General features: G+C 33.1%; 1 protein-coding gene across 1 annotated transcript in view; it reads right to left on the reverse strand.

Moving 5' to 3' along the window:
- Positions 1–27,579, reverse strand: part of MAN1A2 (mannosidase alpha class 1A member 2) — a 144,280-nt gene that overhangs the window by 39,787 nt on the left and 76,914 nt on the right. The window contains exons 7-8 of the mRNA XM_081306320.1: positions 22,145–22,268; positions 19,425–19,518 (exon numbers count right to left, since the gene is read on the reverse strand). Coding sequence (XP_081162446.1) covers positions 19,425–19,518; positions 22,145–22,268 — 218 coding nt within the window. The remainder of the gene's footprint in view (positions 1–19,424; positions 19,519–22,144; positions 22,269–27,579) is intronic.

The raw sequence follows: 27,579 nt of genomic DNA on the forward strand, positions 1-27,579 counted from the left end.
AGACCAGCCGAGGTAATCTAGCAAGGCCCTAATTTAGCAAGATCTCTTAGTGAGACCCTGTCTCCAAATAAAAAAATAATAAATAAATAAAATGGCTGGGAAGGATTTAGCTTTAACCTGAAAAAACTAAAAAAGGAAGAGCAAATTAAGTCCAAAGCAACATAAAAAGAAAGCAAATAATAAAGGTTAGGGCAAAAATCAAAGAAAAATTCTGTAGATACTAATAAGGAAATAAATTATAAACAACTTCATATCAATAAATTAGGAAAATTGGACAAAATGGAAAAATTCTATAAAAGACAGAAATTACCAAAACTCACTCAAGAAAGAGATAAACTGAAAAATACTTTCTCTGCCAAAGAAGGTAAAAACTCTCCCAAAAGAGAACTCCAGGTCACACGGTTATACTGGTAAATTATACTAAACACTAAAGAAGAAACAGTATTGGTTCTGCACAAACTCTCACCAAAAATCTGAGGGTGAAAGCATGCTTCACAACTAATTCTATGAGGTCATTATAATGACCTTATCAAAATAAGGCAAATACAAAAAAAAAAAAATTCTACAGCATAATATCTCTCATTTAACAAAATCAAATCCCACAAAATATTAAAAAGATAACATAATTAGTTAAGTGTGCTTTATACTAGGAATGCAAAACAGATTAAATATTCAAAATTAATTAATTCACTGTATTATCTGTTACAGTTTGGATATCAAGCACCCACACAAAGCTTCTCTGTTAATGTAGGAATATTCAAGAGTGAAACTGTTACAGGGGTCTTTTTTATGAAACAGAAGTCCACTTTATGTTTTGAATGTAAATCTTGATAATTGACCACTGGCAGCTTATTTTAAAATTGACTTTTATTTTTTTCCTTTCCCCTTTCCCTCTTTCTGTCCCTAACTGCAAGGAAAACAAGATTAACATTCTTCATGTCTTAAATCTAAGTTATCTGTCCTTCTATTTACTGCCTACCTGAACAAAAAAAAAAAAAAAAATTCTGGACCTGCCAATGGGGAAACAGCTTTTCTTAAGGATAAATTTGAACATTGATTATTTCTACCGATAATATCTGGAAAACAGCCCTGATATACCCCCCCTTAAAAACCCTCTGTTCCCTCTAGTAACTTAACTGGCAGCCTGTGATGTGAATCTGTTGCCTTTCTCTTCTGCTAGCAAAGCAATACAACTTTTCCTCTTCCTCGACGTCTTGGTCCTGTATTGGATTAGCATCAGGGACAAGGACCCCACTTTAAGTATCAAAATGATTAGACATGAGACCTATAGCCTAATCAGTCCATTCTAATTTGAATGTACTAACTGGGTGGTAACTGTAGGCAGGAGGGGCACGGTTGGAGGAAGTCTCACTGGGGGCATGCTCAGGAAGGGCTCATCTTTCCTGTGGTCCCTTCCCCTATCTCTCAACATCCTTGTCACCATGAGCCAAGTAGCTTTCCTCTGCCCTTTGGTCATGATGCTCCAAAGGGATGGAACCAGCTGACTGTGGACTGAACTTCTGAAACCATGAGTCCAAAATAAACTTTTCCTCCTCCAAGTTGCTCTTGTGAGGTATTTTGGTCACAGTGATGAAAAGCTGACCAACACAAAAATTGACATCAAGAAGTGAGGTCACTGCTATGACTAATCTGACCATATGGTATAGAAGCCCTTGGAACTGGTTTGTGGGAAGAGTTTGGAAAAGCTTGGAGATGCAGGATAAAGAAGACTTAAAATGATGTAAGTGGAGCTTAACAGGTAATTCTGGTGGTGATTCAGAAAACCAGAATACTGATAGGAATGCAGGGCAGTAAAGACTGTGAGGTTTCAGTGGAGAACAAGGATTCTACTGGAAAGTGGATTAGAGGCATTCATGCAATATTCTGGCAAAGAACTTAGTCTAAATTTTGCCCATGTCCTTATACTTTCTGTGAGGCCAAATTTAAAGGTGATGGGCTAATTAATTGATTTGGTGGTGGCTATTTTAAGGCAGCACAGCATTTAGGCAGTGACACTGATATTGTTATTGGCTTTCAGCCAAGTTTACTTTGAGAACTGGGGGTGGAAAACATGACAGATACATTTTAAAAACTTGCAGTTTGGCCTAAAAAGTGTGTAAAACTGAGGCCAAGGAAGGTATGATTGTTGAAATGATTATGGGCACTAAATAGGTGTTAAGTATTTTGCACAGAGACAATAGGAAAGATGCCTTGAGAGTGTCTCAGGAACTGGCAAGACCACACTCATTGCAGCCTCAAAGATATACCTGTAAAAAATTTTTTCTTCTTCTTTTTTTTTTTGGTGCTGGGAATTGAACCTATCAGTGTTTAAGTACTGAGCCACAACCCCAGCCCCTTGTATTTACTTATTTATTTAGATAGAGTCTTGCCAAGTTGCTTAGGTTGGTGTTGAATTTGTAATCCTTCTGCCTTACCCTTCCAAGTTGCTGGGATTACAGGCATGTGCCATTATGCCCAGTGTAAAAATTCTTTGAGAAGAAACAGTGAAGGAACCCTGCTTGTACAGAGGGTCTAGCAAGTTGTTTTGTCATCCCAGCTGCATCTTCCACATGATGCTACTGAGTTGGGGTAGAAATGCAGGATGCTACATTAGTAGGGTTCATGGAGGCTTTCATCAATAAGGAAGGCCTGGGAGGCCATGAAAAGCATAGTAGGGTTGGAATCCCTGCAGGCCACCCCTGAGAGTACAATGTGTGAAGCTGTGAAGGTGAAGTCAAAGCTGGAATAGGGACCTCAGGAATTAAGAGATGATAGTAATATGGACTCTCTACTTAGGAAAGCTGTTGGCTGCAGAGAAAGTCAAGCTAACACTGCAACTGACAAGGCCAAAAGGGAGGGAGGGATGCCTAAGTTATTTTGGAGAAAACATCTTGCCACATTGTGTCTTTGATGCCAGAGGTGGAGCTATGAAAAATGTTTGCCACATTGGGTTTAGGTCTTGTTTTGGTCTCATTTCTTCTTCCTATGTCTCATATACTACATATGTATAACCTGATTTTAATTTTTATAGGGGCTCACAGTCAAGAGTTTGCCTTGAGCTTAACAGGAGACTTTGAACTTGGATTTTTGGGTAACACTGGAACACTTAAGACTATGAGAACTCTTGGATGCATTTTTTATTGTAAGATGAACGTGAGATTTTGGGGAACAGGAACAGAATATTATAGTTTGAGTATGATGACTCCCTCAAAAGCTCCTGTATTAACACAGGAATATTTGGAGGTAAAATGATTAGATTATAACGGTTGTCCATCTAATTTAATGGACTGACTGGGTGTTAACTATAGGCAGATGCAGCATGGCTTGAGGAGGTACATCAGTGGAGGTATGTAATCCATCACTGGAAGGATTCATCTTTCCTACAGCCCCTTCACCACTCTCTGTTTTCCAGCAGCCATGAAAAGATCAATTTTCCTCCATTGCTGCCATTGTGCCATGTGTTCTGCCTCACCATGGGCCTAAAACTACGGAATCAGTTGACCAGGGACTAAACCTCTGAAACTGTGGGTCCACTTTTCTTCTTCTAATTTGATCTTGTCAGGTATTTTTGATCACAACAACATAAAGGTGACCAACACATTAACAAACAAAGAAAGAGGCAGAAACAGCATGTAACAAAATTCGACAATCACGCCTGATTACAAACTGATACAGCCCACAGCTACCATCATACTTAATGATGAAAGACTGGATGCTTTCTTCCAAAGATCAGGAACAAGACAAGAATATTCACTTTCACCACTTTTCTTCAACATTAGCATCCATATTGGAAATAAAGAAGTAAAACTGTCTTTATTTAGATATATCATGATCATGCATGTAGAAAATTTAGTGGAATTTACAAAACAGTTACTATAATAAGTTCAGCAAGTTGCAGATATAAAGCTTATATATTAAGATCAATTTATTTCTATAAATTAGCTACAAAATATTTAAATGTAAAATCACTTATAAGAGCATAAAATATAGCATATTTACAGAGTAATCTGACAAAACATATAAGACCTGTGCCTTCAAAGGTACAAAATATTTTTGAGGAATTATAAAGAAATACCAAATAAATGTAGAGATAGATATACTTTGCTTGTGGACTGGAAGAATTAGTAGTTATGAACATGTCAATTGTCCCCGAATTGACCTATCTATTCAATACAATCACACACACACACACACACACACACACCAAAAAAAAAAAAAAAATTCCCAGAAGACTTCTACAGTTTGGCAAGGTGAATCTGAAATTAATATGGAAGGGCTGGGAATGTGGCTCAGTGGTAGAGCACTTGCCTGACATGAGTAAAGCCCTGGGTCCAACCCCAAGTACTATAAATAATGATGATGATAAGAAAAATAAATAATAAAATAAAACAAACATAAAAATTCAAAGAGCCTAGGTAGCAAAAACAATTTTAAAAACAAGAAAATTAGAGGTTGGTTCACTACGTCAACCACTGCATTATTTTAAGACTTACAATAAAGCTATACTAATTAAACTACTATGGCACTGGCATAGTAAAACAAATCAACAGAATAGAATAGAACCCTAAAATATACCCATACCTATAGATACAAGTGATTTTTAACAAAGGTATAAAGGTAATACAATGAAGAAAAGAAAGGCTATTCTAAAAATGGTATTGAAATAATCAGATATACATACACAAAAATAAACTTTGAGTCTTATACAAAAATCAACTCAAAACGAATCACAGGCCAAAACATAAAATCTGTATCTATAAACTTTTAGAAGAAATCTTGTGAAGTTTACAAAGGGTTAGGCAAAGATTTCTTAGATATGACACCAAAAAACAAATTCATGAAAAATCAAATTGATAAAAATGGACTTCATAATTAGATTATTTTGCTCTTCAGTGCTTTCATTAGGAGAATGAAAAGACAAGTCGTAGGCCAGGAGAAAATATTTGCCATGAATACATCTAAAAAAGGACCTGTATCTAAACTATGTACTAAAATCTGAGAACTCAGCAATTAAGAAAATAAACAATCCATTATTTTAATGGACAATGGGCAAGAGATTTAATCAAACAATTCACCAAAGAAGGTAAATAAATGAAAAGTTGTTTAATATTATTAGTCATTTTGGAAGTGCTAATTAAAACTAGAATGAGTTGCCACTACATACATAAATGACTAAAATTAAAAGACTGTTGGGAGTATGTGGAGGAACACTACTGAAGGAAATGCAAAATGACACACCCACTTTGAAAAATAATTTGGCAGTTCCTTAAGAAGTTAAACATATACATCAACTATACTCCTAGGTACTTACTCAGGGAAGTGAGAACCTGTGACATTTTGTACATAAATGATCACAGCAGCTATGGTTGTAACAGACCAAAAGAGATGGGGAGGGTGGGCAGGAAAGCAAACGCAACTGTTGATCAACCAGTGTGCAGATAGATACAAACTGGTATTCCACACAAAAGAATTCTACTGAGAACCACTGATATACAACACGAATGAATCTCAAAATAATCATGCTGAATTACAGAAGCCACACAAAAAAACAAATATAAAAAGCAGATGGATGGTTTCCTAGAGAGGGTGAAGAGGAGACTGATGAAGGGAACACAAAAGAATATGATAGGTATGTTCCTTATTTTGATTGTTGTGAGGTTCTCACAGGTATATACAGATTTCAAAATTTATCAAATAATACATTTTAATATACACACTTTATTGTATGTTAACTGTACATCGATAAAAACAATTTTTAATATAATAAACAAAATTCAAAAAGTTTTTGGAGTTAACCCAAACCTATTAGTAACCCAATAAATTTAACTTATTTTAATTCAGTTTTTAAAATATCAACTCCCAAACTTTTAAAAATGCATGTAAATACTTTTTTACTAAACATATACTGAACTAAAATTGCCCCCTAAATTGAAAATAGTCAAAAGACAGTTGAGGAGATATAAAAGGTTTATACAGAAGAAGGCAAACAAAGAACAGGAAAGTAAACTGACCAAAATAAAAGAATTGTCAACAGATACTAGTGATCCAACTGGAATAGAAGCTATACATTTATTGTAATTTTTAATTGACAATTTTAATTAATGATTATCAACCGCAATGCTCAGTTGACTGCACATGAATGGGAAAAAGTCAATGGCTGGGCTGATGAAAGTTTGGGAATTTGCTGAACAGAAGAAACAGAAGGATAAATGCACACAATTTTTCTTATATTACTTAGGATCCTATGTAGTCTAGGCTGGTTAGGAAAGAAAACAACAGGTAATTCCTCTCATCCAAACATTTAAGACCTTTGGTCCATTTGTTCTTCTATTGTGTTCAACCATTGTGTTCAACCAATAAAATACCAACTTTGTATCAAATGAGCCGTCAGTCTCCTCTAAGCCCAAAGTTCACAATTTTCACCATCAACAAGAACCTCAACAGTGCCTATCACCTTTTCTATGATATCTTAATTAGTGTTTCTTTTTCCCATTAACTAAAGCAAGTATTTGAAATCTCTTCTTCAAAGTCCCCTCTAATTCATAGAGAAAATACAGACCACTTGGTGGGAGAAGGGGCAAAATCCTCACATCTTTTAATTTTCTATATCCCTACCTGTCAATTTATCTGTTTCCTTTGCTTGTTATAGAGAGAGAAATGTCTGTTTTCCATGGGATATAATCCTGGCTCTGGACCCTATCTCCTACAGCTTCCCTCTCAGAGTCATCTCCTTCTTAGTTTATTTCTAATATTTATCATTCAATTGAACTGACCTCTTAGCATATGAATGTTTATTAATAAATCCTAAAATAATTTAATAATCCTGTCTGGCTCTGTTACATTCTTTTAGTTTGACATCTACCAGGTGTTTAGTGAAAGGAAAGAGGAAAAACTATAGATGATACCTAGATTTCTAACTAGGGCAAATGAGTGAACAAGTGGTGCTCTTCACTGAAACTGGGAATACTGGAGGGGGAAAATGGCTTGGAGTGGAAGGCATCTGAATTTGGGGCATGTTAAATGTGAAGTGCTAGTGGACATCTACATGGATATGACAAACAAGCAGTCAGATATGTGGTGATCCAGAGAAGAGCTAATTTGGGGGTATTCATTTGATAGCTATCAATATATAAAATGGAATGGAGCCAAGGGAGTTTACTAGGAGAACACACAGAGTGATCAACGGACATAAATAGTATTTTAGAAAATATGAAAAATTCAAGAATAAGTTGCAGAGGGAGCACAAGAGACACTGAGAATAGGTCAGCATACAAGCAAAAGAATGAGGAGAGAGTGGTGTTACAAAAGTCACGGGAGGTAGGACAGAGCGGTGAGTAAGAGCTTGAGCTCTGCAGCCAGATTGCCTAAGTCTGAACCCTAGGGCTCTGCTGTTACTTGCTAGCAGTATAACTTTATACAAACTACTTTCTTTGTATTTCATTTTCCCCATATATATATAAAGGGAATAAAAACTAGTACCTATCTCATAAGGCTATATATTAACTTGCAAATCCAACAAATCAGTAAGTTTAAAGCACTTAGAAATATGACATGTATATAAAAACATGATACAAAAGTTAGTAAGTAAAAGGTAACATTTTTACAAGATGAGGATATACAATCAATCAACAAATATATGAAAAAATGTTCATCATCTCTAGCAATTAGAGAAATGCAAATCATCTCACTCCTGTCAGAATGGCAGCTATTATGAAGACAAACAACAATAAGTGTTGGCAAGGATGTGGAGAAAAAGGCACACTCATACGTTGCTGGTGGGAGTACAAACTGGTGCAGCCAATATGGAAAGCAGTATGGAGATTCCTTGGAAAACTTGAAATGGAACCACCATTTGATCCAGTTATTCCTTTCCTTGGTCTATACCCAATGGACTTAAAAAACAGCATACTTACAGGGACACAGCCACATCAATGTTTACAGCAGCACAATTCACAACAGCTAAACTGTGGAACCAATCTAGATGCCCTTCAATAGAGGAATGGATTTTAAAAAATGTGGCATATATACACAATGGAATAGTACTCAGCAATAAAAGAGAATAAAATCATGGCATTTGCAGGTAAATGGATGGAGTTGGAAAAGAGAATGCTAAGTGAAATTAGCCAATTCCAAAAAAAAAAAAACCAAAAAACAAATGCTGAATGTTTTCTCTAAGAAGTCTGATTCATAATGGGGTAGGAATGGGGAGCATGGGAGGAATAGACAAACTCTAGATAGGATAGAGGGGTGGAAGGGGAAGAGAGGGAACAGGGGGTTAATAACGATGGTGAAATGTGATGAACATCATTATCCAAAGTACATGTATGAAGACACACACACACAAAAGAAAGACTCTTTAAAAATCACTTCATAAAGAAATAATGAAGCTGTACAACAACAACAACAAAAGATGAGAACATGAGAGAATCACCGTCATTTAAAAATCTACAGATGGATCAATATATTTATCAAGTGCCCTCAATGTGCTAGGCACTGTTCTAAGCACGTGGAAATAGCGTTGAACAAAACTGAGAAAACTGTCTGCCTTTAAGTGTCTTGTATTTTGCTATGAGAGATGAAAAACAAGCAAGATAAATAAAGTAATGAGTAAAATAAGTGGTGGTAGTAAAAAGTATGGAGAGATGCAAAACACATGTCCTGCCCAAGTCTAGCACAGGCGGTGGAAATGGAGTTTCCCTTGGTGGAATGGGGTGGCTGAGAAATAAAAGCTAGGAAAAAATAAAAGGATGAAAAAATTATAGGACACAGAAAATAATTTCAAAAGCAGGGGCAGGATGGGCAAGTGATCAGACAGAGCTACTATGAGATATCTTCCTAGCAGAAAGGAGATAAAGGTCATGTGTATCGGGCAATCTATTGCAGAGGGAGAGCCATGGATAGTTTGCAATGCCAAACCTAAATCTCCCCGGCTACCATACGGAGAGAAGACCCTCATGTAAATCATGGATGGCTTCCTGCACACGTGGTTAGTAAGTATTACTGATACTAAGAAAAGCAAGCAATTATATAGTCATATGTAACAGATACTATTTTGAGGACTATATATATATTAAAATACCTAATCTTCACAGTAACTTCATGAGGTATGTTCTATTATTATCCCATTGTACAGATAAGGATACTCAGGTACCAAGTATAATCTGCAGGTCACAAAGCTAGAATGTAGCAAATATAGGATTCACACCCCAGATATTCTGACTTTCGATTCTGTGTTCTTGAAAGGGACATATAAAGTATATATTTGGATATTTGGGGATCACAGTACTATAGATTTTTTAGATAAAGTGACCAGGAAAAACTTTCATTAACAAGTTAATTTTTAAGTAAAAACAAATCTGAATAAAGAAAGCATGTGAATATCTCTAGGAAGATTATTCTAAGCAGAGGGAACAGAAGGTATAATAGCTGTGTGGGAAAAATGTGCCTGTGGACTCAAGGGCTGAGAGTAGGCCAAGGCAGTTGGAACAGAATAAATAAGGGAGAAGAGATATAAAAGCTAGATCAAAAAGGGTTCATAAGGCCTTTGATTTCTACTCCAAATAAGATAGAAAGCCACTGGAGAATTATACAAAGTGGCACAATGTGACTTATATTGTTACAATTACTAGCTCCTGTTTTAAGAGTAGACTGGGGGTGAGGGGGTGGTTGGAAATAGGAAGACCAATTAGAATGCTGTTACAATAATCCAGGCAAGAGATGGTAACTGCCTCAGGATAGTGACAATTATATTCCAGGTATGTTACTTGGGCAAAAAGAATAGAATTTGTTGAGGAACTGGAGGTTGAGTATGACATAAAGGATGACACCAAGATACATGGCATAAGCAAGAATGGAGCTACCATTAACTGAAATGAGAAAGGCTGGAGGAATAACAAGTGATGAGGTGGAAAGAATTATAAAAGAGCTCAGTTATATTAAGTTTGAGATGTTTATAAGATTTTAAGTAAAGATGTCCAATAGATAATTGGATATCTGAGTACAAAGAGCAAGGACTAGGTGGGGACAGGAGTTCTAAATTAGAGATCTATCATGTTGTGTAATAGACAGCATTTAAAATCATGATACTATGGTGAAGACAGAGAAGCGGACTAAGCATTCCAAGACAGTAGGAGTAAAGAAAAAAAAATGTTAAGAAAACCGAAGGTAGTTAAAAAAGACAAAAAAAAAAAAAAGCAAAAAATATGTTATTGTAGAAACCAAAAGAACTTCAAGGAAACTGAAATTGAGATGCTGATGAATTCAGAAAGATAAGACCTAAGAATTGACCCCACTATATTCAGCAAATAGGGAATCCTCGTGACTATGACCAGAAGAGTTGTGGTAAAATTCTTAATCATTAGATGACAACACATTATATGTTTGTTTATTGTATGTTTCTTCTGTAGAACACAAGTTCTACAAAGGTATTAACCCATTAAGTCCCAAGTTTTCAATTCTGCAAACATAATATATACCCAAATATTTTTCAATGTTATCATAAGTGGAATATTTGTTATTCTACTTAAGTTTTTATAGGTGTTCCACATCTGGAATGAAGGAAAAAATGGGTTAATTTAAGGTCACTGTCTATTTGTTCATATCTATACACCCAGTATCTACAACAGTAGTTGTTAATTGGTAGTTCAGTAAGAATTTGTGCAATTAATGAATGCAAAAATACTGTAAATGAGAGAAAACCTATCCTATAACTTTAGCACCAAAACAAAACTGATATTAATTTTTTAATGAATGCATTAGCCGGCTGCTATTATATCAAATATCTGAGACAATCAGCTTATAAAAAGAAAAGGCTTATTTTGGCTCATAATTTTGGAGATTTGAGTCCATTATTGTTCCATTGTCTTTGGACCTGTGACAAGGCAGCAATCACAGCAGGGAATGTGTAATGGAGCAAGCTGCTTACCTCATGGTGGCCAGAAAACAAAAGAAGGAAAGAAAGATCACAAGAAATCCAAGTTCCACAAGTTCCCTTTTGAGGGCACAGACTAATGATCTAAAACCTCCCACTGGACTGCTTCATAAAGACTTCTACTACCTTCCTACAGCATCAAGCTGAGAGCCAAGCCTTTAACACATAGGTGTATATCTTGGCTTTTTTTTTTTTTTTTTTTTTTTTTGCTATCAGATAGTTTTCTGTTGGAGACTACTGAATTTGAAAACTTTATTTAAATTTTCATTTTCTATTTCAATCAAATAGGTAGAAATTTGTTGATAAGAGAACATAAATAAGGAGGAAGGTATTATAAATAGAAAAAGTGACAACTAAAATGAGGAAAATAATATTTTGAAAATATAACTGCTAAGACTTAGTGAAGGATGAATGGTAAAAAGAAGAGGATAAAAAGCTAGGATGGTTACCATTCTCACATATAACTACCTTGGATCCACATGCTTATTATGATAACTTTCTAGTAGACCTTCTTGCTTTAAGGTCTTTTGTTTTACTTAATTTATAGACAGTTTTGTCAGAATAAAAGTAATTGTTTCCTCGTTGGAGTTTTCTTAAAACCTGATTGTTTCTTGTCAAGTTTCTGAAAAAGAAACCTGATGGTATGTGCCTTAACTATTTAACCTTTAACAGAGTATATATTCTCTAAGAAGGAAGAACGGAAATTGGAAAAGTAACAGTAATGAATCTCATTAAAATTAACCTTATTATTAAGTAGTAGAGAGAATATTACATTTTCTTGTAAAAAGTAATCAATTACCTCCACTCAAAATAAAATATACAACAACCAAAAAAATCTGTCAAGCAAGAATTCTGTCGATCTTGATTTAGAGACCATGTGAAATTACATTAACGTAAAAGAATGCTACTGAAGACCAAGAAGTCATTTCTCTTTCCTGAACAGTGTATTTCAACAAAGAAAATACTGATGATACTTATTCCTTGTAAACATTTGTATTGAAATAACTGCCTTTATCATGGGAACACAGTATCTGTTTGATAAGAATAGATCATTATTTTACTGTAGTTTATACAATAGTGGGGAAAGTTTATATAAGTAAGGTATAGAGTAGGCCAGGCCCATTCCAATAATGTTAAAACAGTAGAAGAGGGCTGGGGATGTGGCTCAAGTGGTAGCGCGCTCGCCTGGCATGCATGCAGCCCGGGTTCAATCCTCAGCACCACATACCAACAAAGATGTTGTGTCCACCGAAAACTAAAAAATAAATATTAAAATTCTCTCTCTCTAAAAAAACAGTAGAAGAACCCAATCACTATCTAATCCTGTATTTACAATTTCTTATACCAACTCCTTAAATGATAGAAACTGCTTGATTAGAAGGCTACTAATTCAACACTACTTTTACCTCTAATACCTTCACTGAGATATGCTTTTGTGGAATCCACATATTTTTATCATTTCACATATCCACTCTCTCTACATATTTAAACCAGGAAAGACCAAGAACAGAATCAACCAAATTCTTCCATAAATTACTGCCCTATTTGTATCATTCTTATGTTATGTTCATAACATAATAACTTTTATTTTAAAAAATAGGAAATTGTTACTGAACAGTGCAAAAACTAAAAGATACAGTTTTATTTACTAAATTTACATTTAAATAAATGTGATAGAGACTGAATGAAGAAAAAATATTTAGATCAGGAAATAACAGCATAAAATGATAATTTGTAACTCAATGGTTAGGAAGGTGTAAGTATCAAGAGCTAATCTTTGAAGTCAGGAGGTGTCTCTTTAAAGGTATAAATAGAAGTAAAAAAACAGGCAAAACAGCCCTGACACAACACATTTATAAGTAAGAGTCATTAAGATAATGGGGGGGGGAGGGCTTTCTTTCTTTCTTTTTTGTATCAGGCATCTATTCTTAGATACATTGTAGACCTAAGAAAGGATTAACAAATGAGTAGAAAAGAAAACAATATATGAAGAGAATTTTAAATAAAAATGAATAAAGGAGGAAAGGGCAGGGGAAAGTCAAGTTTTAGCATTATGGGTGGGGGAAAATGTTTTCTCTATCTCTTAATAATTGTTAGGGCTGACAGACTTAGTGGTAACTTACTTAGTTTACAAAACTTAGTCTCAGTCCCTCCTCCTTCCTGACAAGTTCACTCAAGCGCTTCTAGGAATTGGTCCGGGAGAAGACTGTATGTAGAAGCCTGAAAGCCAAGATAACTATAGAGTTTGTCACCCAGCAGCCTGATGTTCTTATTTGAACCACTGAACCGTGACTACCTACATGTCAAGTCTGATTTCACAACAAGGTCCTTTTGATTTTCACAAATTGATAATGTATTTTAAAGCACTCCTAAATATCAATAATTCACATCTATTTCAGCATGTCATACAGTTAATGATTCTAACAGAAGCTACTTTTTGAAATATTCATATAGGAAATTTTAGAATAAAAGCTAATATTAAAGCATTTTCAAATATATTACCTTACAAATATGATCCGCATGATCATCCTTCTAAAAACTTTCAGCCAAAAGACGAAACAGAGGCATAGAGAAGTTCAATATTTTATCTAATTTAGTAATCAGGAAAGCCAGGATTAGTCTTCTAACTCCAAATAATATACTCATTCTTATTTTTCCACAATTTTAAACTTGGGAGCAAAAAATATTAGTGAATTATAACAACTAATTCTTTATATTTTCTTCACTTTAACCATCAACTGGCACAGGTTACGCATTGTACTTAGGAAACTTGTGGGGGAAAAAAAAAACAAAGTAAAAAAGAAAAAGAACTTTGCCTTTAACTCTAGGTTCCTTACTATATTCTTTTGTATCTGTTGCCAAGTACTTTTCCTGAAGGTAATTACTGGTAATTACTCTCTGTGATTGCTATGTGCATGTCAGACATTATCATTACTCTAATTATAATACAGTTAGCCAATGCTGAATTGTTAAATTTCAGTTCAATTAAATGTTTGTTTTGCAGTCTATTTATAGATATGACAGATGTATACTGCTCAAAGATAATAATGGAATTTGATATACTTTTCAGAAGCTGATATAAAATATACAAAAACATTAAAAAGGACAAATTGGACAATTTAGTAAGGACTGCAGCTGCTAAAGCAATATCAGGGCAGCTCCCTAGGATTTTAAAAACCTTTGCCAAAATAACCAATGAATAGCTCTTTCTATAACATTTTCAAAATTAATAACTGCTGAGAGTGAACACATCGAAAAGTAATTTGAATTTAGTTTGTAGGGAAAAATAAAGGAACATGAGTTATCTTTTCTCATTGGAATTTTTATTGTAAATTATACATAAAAGTTGGAATTTTAACTATTTTTAAGTGTATCTTTGAGTGGCATTAGTTACATTCATAGTGATGTATATCCATAACCACTACATATTTCTAAAACTTTTCTGTGACCAGAGAGAGGAACTCTGTAGTAGTAACTCTCCATTCCTCTCTCTCTCAAGCCTCTGCTAGGCTCTATGAATGTGACTACTCTAGATATGTGACAGTAGAATCGTACAATATTTGTCTTTTTATGGCTATTTTCAAGGTTTATTTATGTTGTGACATGATTCAGAGTTCCGTTCCTTTTAATAGTTAAGTAATATTCCACTATGTATATAATTTTTAATCCATTCACTATTGGATACCTGGACTATGTACCAGTCCATTTTTCTGCTGCTGTAACAAAATACCTGAAGCTAGGTACTTATGAAGAAAAAACGTTTATTTAGCTTACAGTTTTGGAGATTCAAGATCAACATGCCAACATTTTTTCTACGTGAGGGACTTCTGGCTATAACACAACATGGTAGAGAACAAGGATAACCAGCCATATGCAGAAAGGACCAAGCATGTGGAATAGCTTTGCTTTATAACAATCCACAAGAACTCACTCACTCCACAAGACCAATAAGAATCCCCTCTGAGGGCACAACCCTCCAATTACCTTGATCTAGCCCCTTACCTCATAAAGGTTCCAAAACCTCAATACAACCACTCAGTACCAAGTTTCTAGTACATAAACCTCTAGGGGGACAAACCACATTCAGACCATCACAATCTGTTTTCACCTCTTAGCTATTGTGAATAATGTCGTTATGGATATTAGCTCAGAAGTATCTGTTTGAATCTTTGTTTTCAAATCATTTGAATATATATGTAGAAATTGAATTGCATTCACATGGTAATTCTATGTTTAACTTTTTGAGGAACTGCCAAATAGTTTTCACAAGTGGTTACAACACATCATTTTCCCACCAGCAATGACAAGGGTTCCAATTTTTCCACATCTTTCCCAGTACATATATTCTCTTCTTTGGATTATAGCCATCTGGGTAGATGTAAAGTGGTACACTGTGGTTTTGATTTGCATTTTCCTAATAATTAATAATATTAACCATTTTTTCATGAACTTATTTTCCATTTGCATATGTACTTTGAAGAAATGAATTTCCAAGTTCTTTGTCTATTTTTCGATGGTATCATCATATTCCTGTTTAGTTGTAGGGCTTCTTTATATATTCACATATATATTCACATATATATATATATTCACATATATATATATATATACATATATATATATGTATATATATTTATTTATTTATTTATTTATTTTACATGTTCCCTCATCAAATACACAATTTTCAAATATTCTCATTCTGTGAGTGGTCTTTCACTCTCATGATTGTATCATTTGGTGCATAAAAGTTCTTAAATATAATAAAATCTAATTTATCTTTTTAAAAAACTACTGTTATCTGTTTGTCATAATAAAGAGTCCACTGATAAATCAAAAGAAATGAAGATTTGCCACTAAGAATTCTAAGAAATTTAAAGTTTGGGCTCTTAAATTTAGGGTTTTTAAAATCTATTTTGAGATAATTTTTGTAAATGGCATAAGGTAAGGGTTCAACTTCATTCTTTTTCATGTTGTCTCAACAATGTTGAAGGAAAAAAGTTATCTTTCAATAATTGAGATGCTAATTTATACTATACTGTTGTTCATTTAAAGGCTGGCAATTCTCAAATTGTAATTTTTTTTCCAGTATCTTAATATTTTTTTTTGTGAATAAAGGCATCCTGGTTTTTATTTTAAAATATTTTTAACCCTACTTCAAAAGTAATTAATGTTTACTATCAAATTTGAATAACTAGGCAAACAAAAAGGAGAAAATAAAAACAAACATTCAGAAGAAATAGAACATTCTGCTTTCTATTATTAAAGTAATTCTTTTCTCTCTTTCTAAATGTCTTTCTGGATTTGTTATATTTATCCATGTCAAGTATACTACAAATTTTAATGGCTGTGTATATGGAGGAACCAAAATTTTTATTTAACCAAACATATTAAAGTCTCTAAATAAAATAAAAAATAGGGCTGGGGATGTGGTTCAGTGATTCAGTGCCCCTGAGTTCGATCCTGAATAACCCTCCCCCCCCACCAAAAAAAAAAAGAATGTTAAAAAAATACCACAATGTCCAATGGCTGTCCATTAGGAACAAAAAGCTATTTAAATTAATTGAAAGTAAATACAATAAAAAATAAAGTTCCAAACAGTGCTCACAAGATAGCAAGTGCTTATAACCCTGTCTGGCTAGTGACTATTATATGGGTCAAAAGCAATACAGAACACTTTGCTCATCGTAGAAAATTCTGTTGGACAAAAGCTGCTTTAAAATGTTTAAAATTGTCACTATTATAAATAACTCCTGAGTTAGTTAAAGTAAATAAACGTTAATGTATAGATGTTAAAGCTGCATTGATTTGCTTATGGGTATGGTCAAATAGAAGAGACAAAGATCTCTGGGGACCAGTCCAGAGATGCTACAAGTATTACAGGCTTTGTAAATACTACTCTAGAAGCAGTAGTCTGTACAGAAACAGATGTTGTCACATTACATTATTTCCAACTATTACTTATTTTTACTAACACTATTCTTGGGATTAAATATGAATATTTGTTTATTGTCCATTTGTGTTTGTTTTTATGAATTAATTTTTCTTTGCTTATGATCCTCTAAAAGTTCTTAATAAAGAAAGGATATGAATACTTTGCTTTCCAAATATGTTTAAATATTTCTTTAGTTCATAACTTGCCTTTTATTTGTTATGAAATGTAGGTTAACATTTATATATTGTAAAATAGACACCTTTGTTTCTGCTTTAAGTGATATGCTTAGAAAGTTTTCCTGGTTATATGTTCAACCATTTTTTTGTTTGTTTGTTTCATTTTATACATTTAAATAGTTATGCTACATAGAATATATACTGGCATATGGTATAAGGCAGAAACTAGTCATATTTTTCCCCAATGTTAGAATATTTCCAATCTCAATACAATTCTAAGGGATAAAAACTTACAACAAAATCTACCAAGTAGATACCAAGTAGAGATCCAATCCAATCCAATCACTTTTATGTGGGAACACAAAAACTGCATTTTTTCTTTCATTTATTTATTATTTAATTATTTATTGCAGTACTGGGAATTGAATCCAGGGGCTCTATCACTGAGTTACATCCCCAGTCCTTTTTATTTATTTATTTTTTATTTATTCTAATTTGTTATATATGACAGCAGAATGAGATTCAATTTACATTACACATATAGAGCACGAATTTTCATGTCTCTGGTTATACACACAGTACAGTCACACCACTCGTGCCTTTGCTTTTCGTCACTCCTTTTTATTTTTTATTTTGAGACCTGAAATTTGTGATTCTCCTTTCTTATCCTCCCAAACAGCTGGGATCACAGGTGTGTGCCAACTTTATATTTTAGAAAAAGACTGTACTCTTATATTTAGAAATGTGGCTTTTAAGATTTTGCTTTCTCAGATAATATAATTTCCATTCAGCCCAGGAATTAGACCTTATTTTCAAAATGAAGAGAAAAGTGAGCTATATGTAAAGAATTTTTGGATAGAGAAAAAGTATGTAAGAAGTACCAAAAAAAAATTACAATTCCAGCAACTTAGGATATTGAAGTAGGAAGATCCCAAGTTTGATAAGAGTCTCAGTAATCTAGGATCCTGTCTCAAAACAAAAAAATAAAAAGGGCTTGGGGTATAGGTCTATGGTAGAGCGCCCCACGTTCAATCCTCAGTTATAACAACAATAAAGAAGTAGTACCAAAAAAGTGAGATCTAGTCTCTGAAAGACCTATATGGACCAATCTGCCTGTCTTTCACAAAATCACAATAAACTCCTAAAATGGAGCCTAAAAAACAATTCTAAGGCAAAAGTTTTCCCACTCTTTATACTCATATTGGCAAAGTTTTTCACTAGCAAATTTACGAGTGTTTCAATACATAAAATTTAATAATGATTGCTATGATTGTTATTTTTTACTCTTATTACTTCATTATGATTTTATTAGTCTCAAAAATAACTCAAATGTTTTATTAGGAGTGAAGTTGCAACTTCTATGGTTTTAGTTTTAAAATAGACTCTTTTTAAAGAGAACAACATTGGTAAATCCATAATTTTTAACATTCCTTAAGTTCCACAATTCCACATGAACATTCATTATTTATTATTTTTTAAAAATCAGTTCCTGCCCAGGGCCATGGTGCATGCCTGTAATCCCAGTGGCTCTGGAGGCTGAGGTAGGAGGATCACAAGTTCAAAGCCAGCTTCAGCAAAAGTGAGGCACTAAGCAACTCTGTGAGACCCTGTCTCTAAACAAAATACAAAACAGGATGTGGCTCAGTGATCGAGTGCCCCTGAGTTCAATCCCTGGTACCCCACCTCCTTCCAAAAAAATTAGTTCCTTTAACGAAATATTCTAAAGCTCTAATAATAAAAATCAGCACCACCCAAAACAAACATGAAACTTTCAGGCAGAGGAATCACTTCTATCACAGTTTCACATTAACAACTGGTATATTCCTCTACTGCAACATTTATCATTATCATATCATATTCCAACTACTTCTAAGTATATTCTGCTAAGGCTGGGAGCTCCCTAAATTCATGTCAAGCCCAGTAATATTCTTTCCCCACCTTTAGTTACATCCAAAAACTTGGCACAGAGCTCAGTAAATTATGGATGTCATGATATCTTTTCCTTAAATTACACACTGCTTGTCCAAGAGCAACTGCCTCCTTTCCTAGTTTAACTTATTTGTGTTTCAAAATCCTTTCAAGCAGTGCTCAAAGATGTGCTAATAGTAAGTATGACCCTTCAAACTGCCACACAGTATTTTAGTAAAGTACTTAAAATACATGAATTAAAATATTTTTGTGGGACAGGTTATTAATGTTTGCATTTTACGAGAAGAAAACAAGCTTTGTGATTAGAAACTCATCAAAGTTAACAGCACTAATAGGTCACAGAGTTAGACATGAACTGAGGGTTCTAATTCTCACAGTGTACCGTTCACTACATCAAGCATGAGTTTTCAGACAATTAACCTCTTAACAAAATATCAGTTATACTAGAAATACTTACACTGACCCCAGCGCCCTGTTCTTGGGTTCAAATAATTTGGATAAAGGCCATTTGGACGATCCATTTGCTGAAGTAGTTTCCGAATATGCATGACCTAAGCAAAATAATTTAAAATTAAGAATGTAATGAACAAAAATAAAGGTTATCAAGGTTTGGTATTAGTCTAGTCTTTGTTTTCTTTCTCTTTTTTTTTTTTTTCTGTCACTTAAGAACCTATAACCCACTCCCTGCTTTTTGTGTGTGTGATGGTCAGGAAAGCCTGCTATTTCTTAAATGACTCATTATTCTTACAAGATTGTTATTTTAAAAATCAAGCAATAATAAAAGCGATACAAAGAAAAGTAGCTCAGATAGAAATAATTTTTAAGTATATAATTATTTACGTATATACATATATATATACACACACACACACACACACACACACAGATGTATATACGTAAGTGGTATTGGAATATAACCCTGGGTCGCTTGTATGCTATGCAATTGCTCTACTGCTGAACTACACATTGTCAGCCTTGTGATACCATTTTAAATTTCTACATTCTACTATCCAGAAACAGACATCAGAAACATTGTTGATAAATATCATTCCAGACATATTTAATATGTACATATTTAACATGAGAACATTAATAATTTCATAGAAATGGAGGCAAAACATTAGAAAGTATTACATTAATTTGAATTTAATGAATTAAAAAGAAACAATGAAGTAAAACCAAATGGTTTAACTTTAAATACTGGCCCCATAGTACATATCCCTAAATTCCTAAAATTCCAATTCCTAAGGGATCTCCAAGAGGTTAAGGGGGAAATTAAATCACAAAATATATTAAGAGGCTGGAGATTCTCCAGGGATTTATTTTTATTTATTTCTAGATTGGTTGGATTTTATAAGTGCTTTGGCTGGGGGAGTGTTTAAACAATACAGCAGTAAAGGTGCTTTATTTCTAGTATTCTTTATTTGAGAATATTATGTTTATATTTTATGGGTACCTGGCTGGTATTAATTATTTCTAACTGGTTGGGAAAACATTCTATTTTTCACAGGACCTTATACATACTTGCTTTTTCTGGATTTGGGCATAATTCTAATCCTTTCTCTGCAAGGTCTTGCATCATTTCGTATTTGGCTGAATGTCATCATCAAATAGTTTTAGGAATAGGTTCAAAAACGCTATCTATATTTCCTGTGTCCTTTCATATTTGAGAGTTCCCTTATGTATAATAATTTCAATCTGAATAATTCCATGAACCAGTTTTAGATAGTTCTGAAGGATATTATGTAACATGAGAAAACTAGCAACTTTTCGTTATCTGAAAATTATGTATAATATTGAATTATCTTGGCCTCTTTTCCCTATCATTTCCTTTCTTTTTAATTTCTATACATTAACTTTTCTCAATTTTGACTTCTTTTTTTTTCTTTGCTATATTTTGAACCCTGTCTTTCTTTGCATTGCGCTTCCATTTTGGCCTTCATTTTGTAATAATTCTATCTTATACTTTGTTACTGATATCACATCTTATCTTCTCTGAGCACTTGTAACTACATATTCTGTTCTATACAGATGAGGTCTTATACTCTTTGCTATGGTAATGTTTGCTCAGAATTTTCGACTGCTATTCTCTGATAAATATTTTTTGGCCAGTATTTCTCATGTGCATTTCATTCTTTTATTCTGGAAGATTTTTGTATAAGTTCTGTACTTATTCTTTTTTGATGAACTACTCATTACTATTTTTCTTGACTCAGCTATTCACAAGAAAGCTTTCATATATAAGACAAGAGTCCAGATGTAAATATGTTTTTATGCCCTTTGCTTTCCCCTAGTCAACTGTGATTTTCAATGCAGCACTCATTGCTCAGGACAGAATATCTGTCACGGATTCTCTTTTCTCGCCCAAGTTTGCAGACACAAACAGCTTGTCTGTAAAATTCTTTGTTATTTTTCTAGCTTCTCACACATTACTTGCAGTCCAAAGAAGTATTAACCATCAGTCTGTGATCCTACTCTCACTTATTTAAGTCTTCTCCAATGCCATTTAATAAAGTATCGAACTTTACTTTTTGTTAGATTTATTTGTGGGAAACATACTTTTGTTCCTACCATCATAAGGCATCTTTTTATAAAATGACATTTTCTTGCCTTTTGTAGCTAGTTCAGAGAAATATTGTTGACTTTTAATGTCGATATCAGTCTTTTATACAAAAAATAAACCCACATTAAGCTCTTGGTTTAGTCATTGAAAAAGACTGTTCAGGTTGAAGATACGGCTCTGTGGCAAAGTGCATAAACATGTGCAAAGCCCTGGGTTCAATCCGTTTACCCTTCCTACCCCGCTCCCCCAAAAAGAAAAATTTAGACTACCTTAATATAGTATATATCTATATAATAGATAACCATGTAATCTGTGAATAATCAGTATGTTCTTTCTTCCTTTTCAATTCTTAAACCTTTTGTTCATTTTTCTTATCTTACCATGCTGGCTAGGAACTTCAGCACAATTGAAATGACAATAAATTTTTGTATTTTTAAAAACTTTTAAAATAATAATAAATATTTTAAATGTTTTAAATTGAAAAGCTATGTTTAAGGTAAAAAGAAAAAATAATAATATCCAGAGCCCTGATAAACATATTAAGCACTAATCAAGTCTTTGAACAAATTTTTAAGAACTCTTTTATAACAAACAAAAAAGGAAAGAAAACTAACCTTTTTATAGTAAACCAGGTCCCCTGTCAAGTAGCTGAGGTGGACAAATTCCATATGTAGTGTACCAAATTCAGCCAGAATACTGCTACCTGCAGACGCCCAGCCCCAGTTTCGCCCTACTCCACTGAATGAAAGGAAAAGATTGGGGGAAGGGGGACAACAACAATAACAACAAAAAATCTAATGAATACATGAATTTTAAATAAATCCCGTAAAAAGTATTACATCTAACAATAGTTAATTTATATCTAAAACTTTGATGATTAAAAATTTTGTATAGGTAATACATCCAGGTTTTAAAATTATAAAAAAGTATACATTAAACATATTTTATCTAGTCTCATCTCCTTTCACACTGCAAGGCTCCACAATAACTTTCATTACATATCAATTCAAATTTTCATGCATATATAAGCAATCTAAATATATATTCATATTTTCCTCCTTTCCTAGAACAAATATAGCCAACTATACTAACTTCTCTGTATCTTGCATTTTATTCTACAATGCACCTTCATGGTCCTTCTGTTATCACAGCTTTCTCCTCCTTGGTTTCTTTTTAATCTGCACAGAATTCAATGATATTGTTGATTCTCAGTTGAAACATCCCATCCCAGGGCCATAAAACCATGTGTGCATTTCAACTTGTCTCAAACCGTAAGTGTACAACTTGCATTTAGGACAAGAGGACCAAAGGTATAAAATGTCCTAAATGGTTAGAACATTATCATACCATAAAGAACTATCCTGCTCCAAATACTGATAGTGCTTGAGTAACATCTATCACATTATATAAATAGATGTAATTTATTTAATCAATACCCTATTGATGGTCCCTAGAAATATTTCCAATATTTTATTAAGTTTATCATATAAACTTAAAGAAAATAAATTTCTGTGCATTTCAGTTTTGTAGAAATAATCTCTAGGATATGTTCCTGCCCTTTTTTCCCAGCCTGCTCTATAATTTTTTATTTGAAACATTATCATGTAAGAGAAAAATTATAGAGACTTTAGATGATGGGTTTTTTTGTTTTTGTTTTTGTTTTAGGGGTGGGGTGGTACCTGGGATTGAACTCAGGGGCACTCAACCACTGAGCCAGATCCCCAGTCCTATTTTGTATTTATTTAGAGATGAGGTCTCACTGAATTGCTTAGCACCTTGCTTTTGCTGAGGCTGGCTTTGAACTCAAAATCTTCCTGCTAGGATTCCTTGCATGTGCCACCATACCCAGCTTAGATGGCATTATCTTTTTAAAAGGTTAAATTTCTCCTGAAATGCAGTTTGAATACAGGCAGATTACCTTGGTTTCAAGCTTTATGGTAATCTATTTCACATTTACCTCTACCTTTTATATAGTTGCCCTGAGATCTCAAGTTATCTTTACCAAGGTTTCTTCACCTTAGCAGATGTAAACACTAATCTCTGGGCTCCTCAGAATGGTATGACTATTAAACTCTTTCTTTAGTCATTTTGTCTTCTGCAATTTTCTGTTGTGATTCATTGAGTCTTGACAATCATACATACACAGAGTCACCAATGACATGAGGAAAATTTCTAAGAAATTTTTTGAGTTTTTCTTAAGCCCTTCCTTTCTGAGAAAATGTCATCATGTCTCAGTCATTTTAGCAGTTACAAGACCTGACTTACATAATGGAATATTACTCAGCATTAAAAGAGAATAAAATTATGGCATTTGCAGGTAAATGGATAGAATTGGAGAATATCACGCTAAGTGAAGCCAGCCAATCCCCAAAAAATCAAAGGCCGAATGTTCTCTCCGATAAGTGGATACTGATCCATAATGGGGGGAACATGGGAAAAATGGAAGAACTTTGATGGGGCAAAGGGGAAGCAGGGGAGGGGTGGGGAAGGGAAATGGGGGTAGGAAAGATGATGGAATGAGACGGACATCATTATCCTAGGTACATGTATGACTACATATCAGATGCAACGCTACATCGTGTACAACCATAGAAATGTAAAGTTGTACTGTAATTGTGTACAATGAATCCAAATGCATTCTTCTGCCATATATAAATAATAATAATAATAATAATAATAATAATAGACTATCAGTTTGAGTTTGGCCTCTATTGCCTATTCCATTGACTGGAACAATCCCTTAGGAAAAAACGCCAGTATAGAGATGAACTTAAGATCATAGCCACTTCAAGAATTGAGTTAGTTGTTCTCTGAAATCTTCAATCAATTTGGTCTTATATACTTCTAGTTTTTATGTTTGCTTTTGGTAAGAAGGTAGTCTGATAAAAGCCCTTCCATGGTTATAAATGGAAGTCTAGATTAATTATTCAAGCAGTAGAGTTCATAGATTCTTCTTACTAGAATTTTAAACCATTCTATGGGGTCTTTTCTTACTTTTAGAAGTAAAATTATCAATATTTTCTCATCTTACATTCCTTTGTCTTCTGGATAAATGGATGTAAAATGAGAATTCAATATCCTTTATATTTTATTGATCAGTGCTAAAACATCAAAATCTATACCAGAACATATCAGTACCTTGCTTAAAGTTCCTTCATTGTTAAATATTATTTTTATAATATCTTTAAATTATGGAAGGCCAATATCACTAATGTAGTTTTAATGACTATAGGCTAAACCAAAGAAAGCATATAAATATAGTAACTACACAGGATAGTCATTTATCTCACAAATAATAAGTGCCTACTATACTGTGGGAGAGACACTGGTAAACCTATGTCAAGTTTATTCATGCTTCCACAATAAAAAAAGATCATTTAAATAGTTACAGTTGTTATAAAGAAAATTAAATAAGAAAATAGAAATCTGAATAATTTACTAAGAAAGAAAGCATGTTAGATGAAAGACTCTTTATGTACCAAATTTAGACAACATATTTCTGAAATGACTCAGTCTGAACTAAGACCTGAATGATGAGGAGATACTCATGAAATGTCTGGAAGAAGAGAATTCCTAGGAGGGGAAACAGCAAAGGTAATGGCAATGGGGCTGATGGAAATTAAGGGGGACTAGTGTGGCTAGAGCTCAGAAAGTAAGAAAGTCAATGATATAGGATGAGGTTAGAGAGTTAGTATAATCTAAACTCCATAAGAATTCTGTAGGCTGTGGTACAATTTCAGAATTTTCATTTTAAGTGTGATAAAAGGTCATGGATAACTGAGCATAATGCTTTAGGAAGAAAAACATACCATTTAGAAAGATTAGCTAGGTCTTGGTGTAGTGAATAAATTACAGTGTTGTCAAATATAGCCCAGGAAGTTCAACAATTTACCCTTCTCTGTAGAAACTTTCTGGCAAAAGTCATGAAGTTAAGCTTAAGTCACAATACACTGAAATACCTTTCAAAATACTAAATTATATACAAGGTTTGTCATCTTTTATTTTATATAGTGTCTCATAAGAAGAATCTAAAATATTAAATTTCATGCACACACACAGCACTGAGAAAATAACAACTCAGAAAAATAAGGAAATCTTCAAGAACAAGAAATAAAACTGTCAAGGACAGAAAAGTTCCAAATATAAAAAAGCTGCCAAAAACCAAGTAAATTATTATTTCTGCTTGTTATGATTTTTCAGATGATCAAAATAAGAAGTATAGATATCTAAATGTACATATGTTTTTATATATAATAAGTACCTGAATACATTTACAATGAATAACAATAAAATAAGTAAAAAACACGATTTCTCTCTTGGCTGATTACCAACAACAGAATTTTAGAAATGTTTGATAAACTTTTAATAATTTTCACGGTAAATCTAAGTGTCCTACAATCATACTCATTATTTTGATAATAAATTTGAATTATATTTTGTCCAAAGTCCATTGAAAATCTTTCTCTGGTATATTCAAAGAACAAAGCTTCTAGTGAAATGTAGTTATCAGAGAAGAAGTTTGCAAACAATTGATGTTAAAATTTGTCCCAAAACAAAGTATGAACTAATAAATTAAAGCATTCAAACAATGTGTAAGTTTAAGTTGCAATATCTTGACCTACAAAATAATGATTTGATGGAGCTCTTATTTTCAATTAGACGTATTTAAATTCTAGACCTCGATGAAATGAAGAAGCCCCATGATTTTGGATTAACTAAATTGGAAAAATTATTTTAAAAAAAACAACTAAAAGCAGAAGTCTTATTTTCAATGTAAAAATATACAGTACATGTAGAAGGCATTCTGAATGAAAGTAAAAGGATGCATTTTTAAAAATAAGTGGTTCAAAATAGTTACACATTTTAATATGCAAACTTTTAGAATTTAGAATACCTGGCAGTTAAGCAGAATTTGATCTAAGCAACTGTTCAGGAAATACCTTCTCAAATAAAAGCAGACAAAGGTCACAGATATTAATAATTTCAAAATTGTATAAACGTACATGAAGGTGTACTTGTTTTTTTTTAAGAAATTATTCCAATTTGAATATTTGGAAAATAGTTTTTTAAACAGAACTGTTTCACAGTACATCTAGTAAAAATAAAACAAATTTATCATTAAATACTGTAAAAATAAATAATTTTAAATATTTTAGCACTTTCATTCTCAAATTGTATACTTATGACTAACATGTTGTATGTTCTCCCTTATAAGATATCTTAACCTGGTTTTTACATTTTTCTAGTATAAATTATTTTCCCTATGATATAACTCAAAGGGCAGCATATTATCTTTTAGAGTACGAAACTTGTTTGTCCTTCCCACTGGAGGTTTAACCTATACTTAGGAGGTTTAACCTATATCTTTTGTTTTTATGAAATATGCTATGAAAAAATATGGTTTTGTATATGTCTTCCTTAGCCCACACCTCTATTATTTCCTTAGGGTAAAATGCTGTGTCAAAAGTAATATAAAGTTTTAGAGGCTTTTGACAGATAACGATAAACTTGTCTACAAGTAAAACTACAATGTAAGAATGAACTACTTCTCACCTGATCTACAACAGAAGGCAAAATTTTTAAAATTAAAAAAAAATTCCCTGTTTGACAGAATGTAACAACTTTATTTTAATATGAAATCTGACTTTTGTTTTATTTTCATTTAAATTAGGGAGATAATATATTCAGAAGACATAAAATTCAAAGTATACCCCCCAAAATATAAAGACTTATGTCTAAGTCTTGTCTCTTTTCCAATAACATCCTGATCTGAAAGCCAGTCTATGGTCATATTTTCACCTACCCTTTTGGAAAATTTTATGACTATTTAAGCATAATTTGAACTGCTTCTTACATTAGTATTTAACATAATTTTAAATGTCTCTTGGTCTTTCTAATTTTAACCCTATTTTTTAAGAAATATTTTTTAGTTGTAGACGGACACACTACCTTTATTTCATTTTATTTTTTTATGTTCTGAGGATTTTTTTTGGTTCTGATGATTGAACTGAGTGCTTTACACATGAAAGGCAAGTGCTTCACCACTGAG

This window comes from Spermophilus citellus (assembly GCF_964194105.1).
Source record: "Spermophilus citellus genome assembly, chromosome: 9".
In the NCBI taxonomy this organism is placed as follows: Eukaryota; Metazoa; Chordata; class Mammalia; order Rodentia; family Sciuridae; genus Spermophilus; species Spermophilus citellus.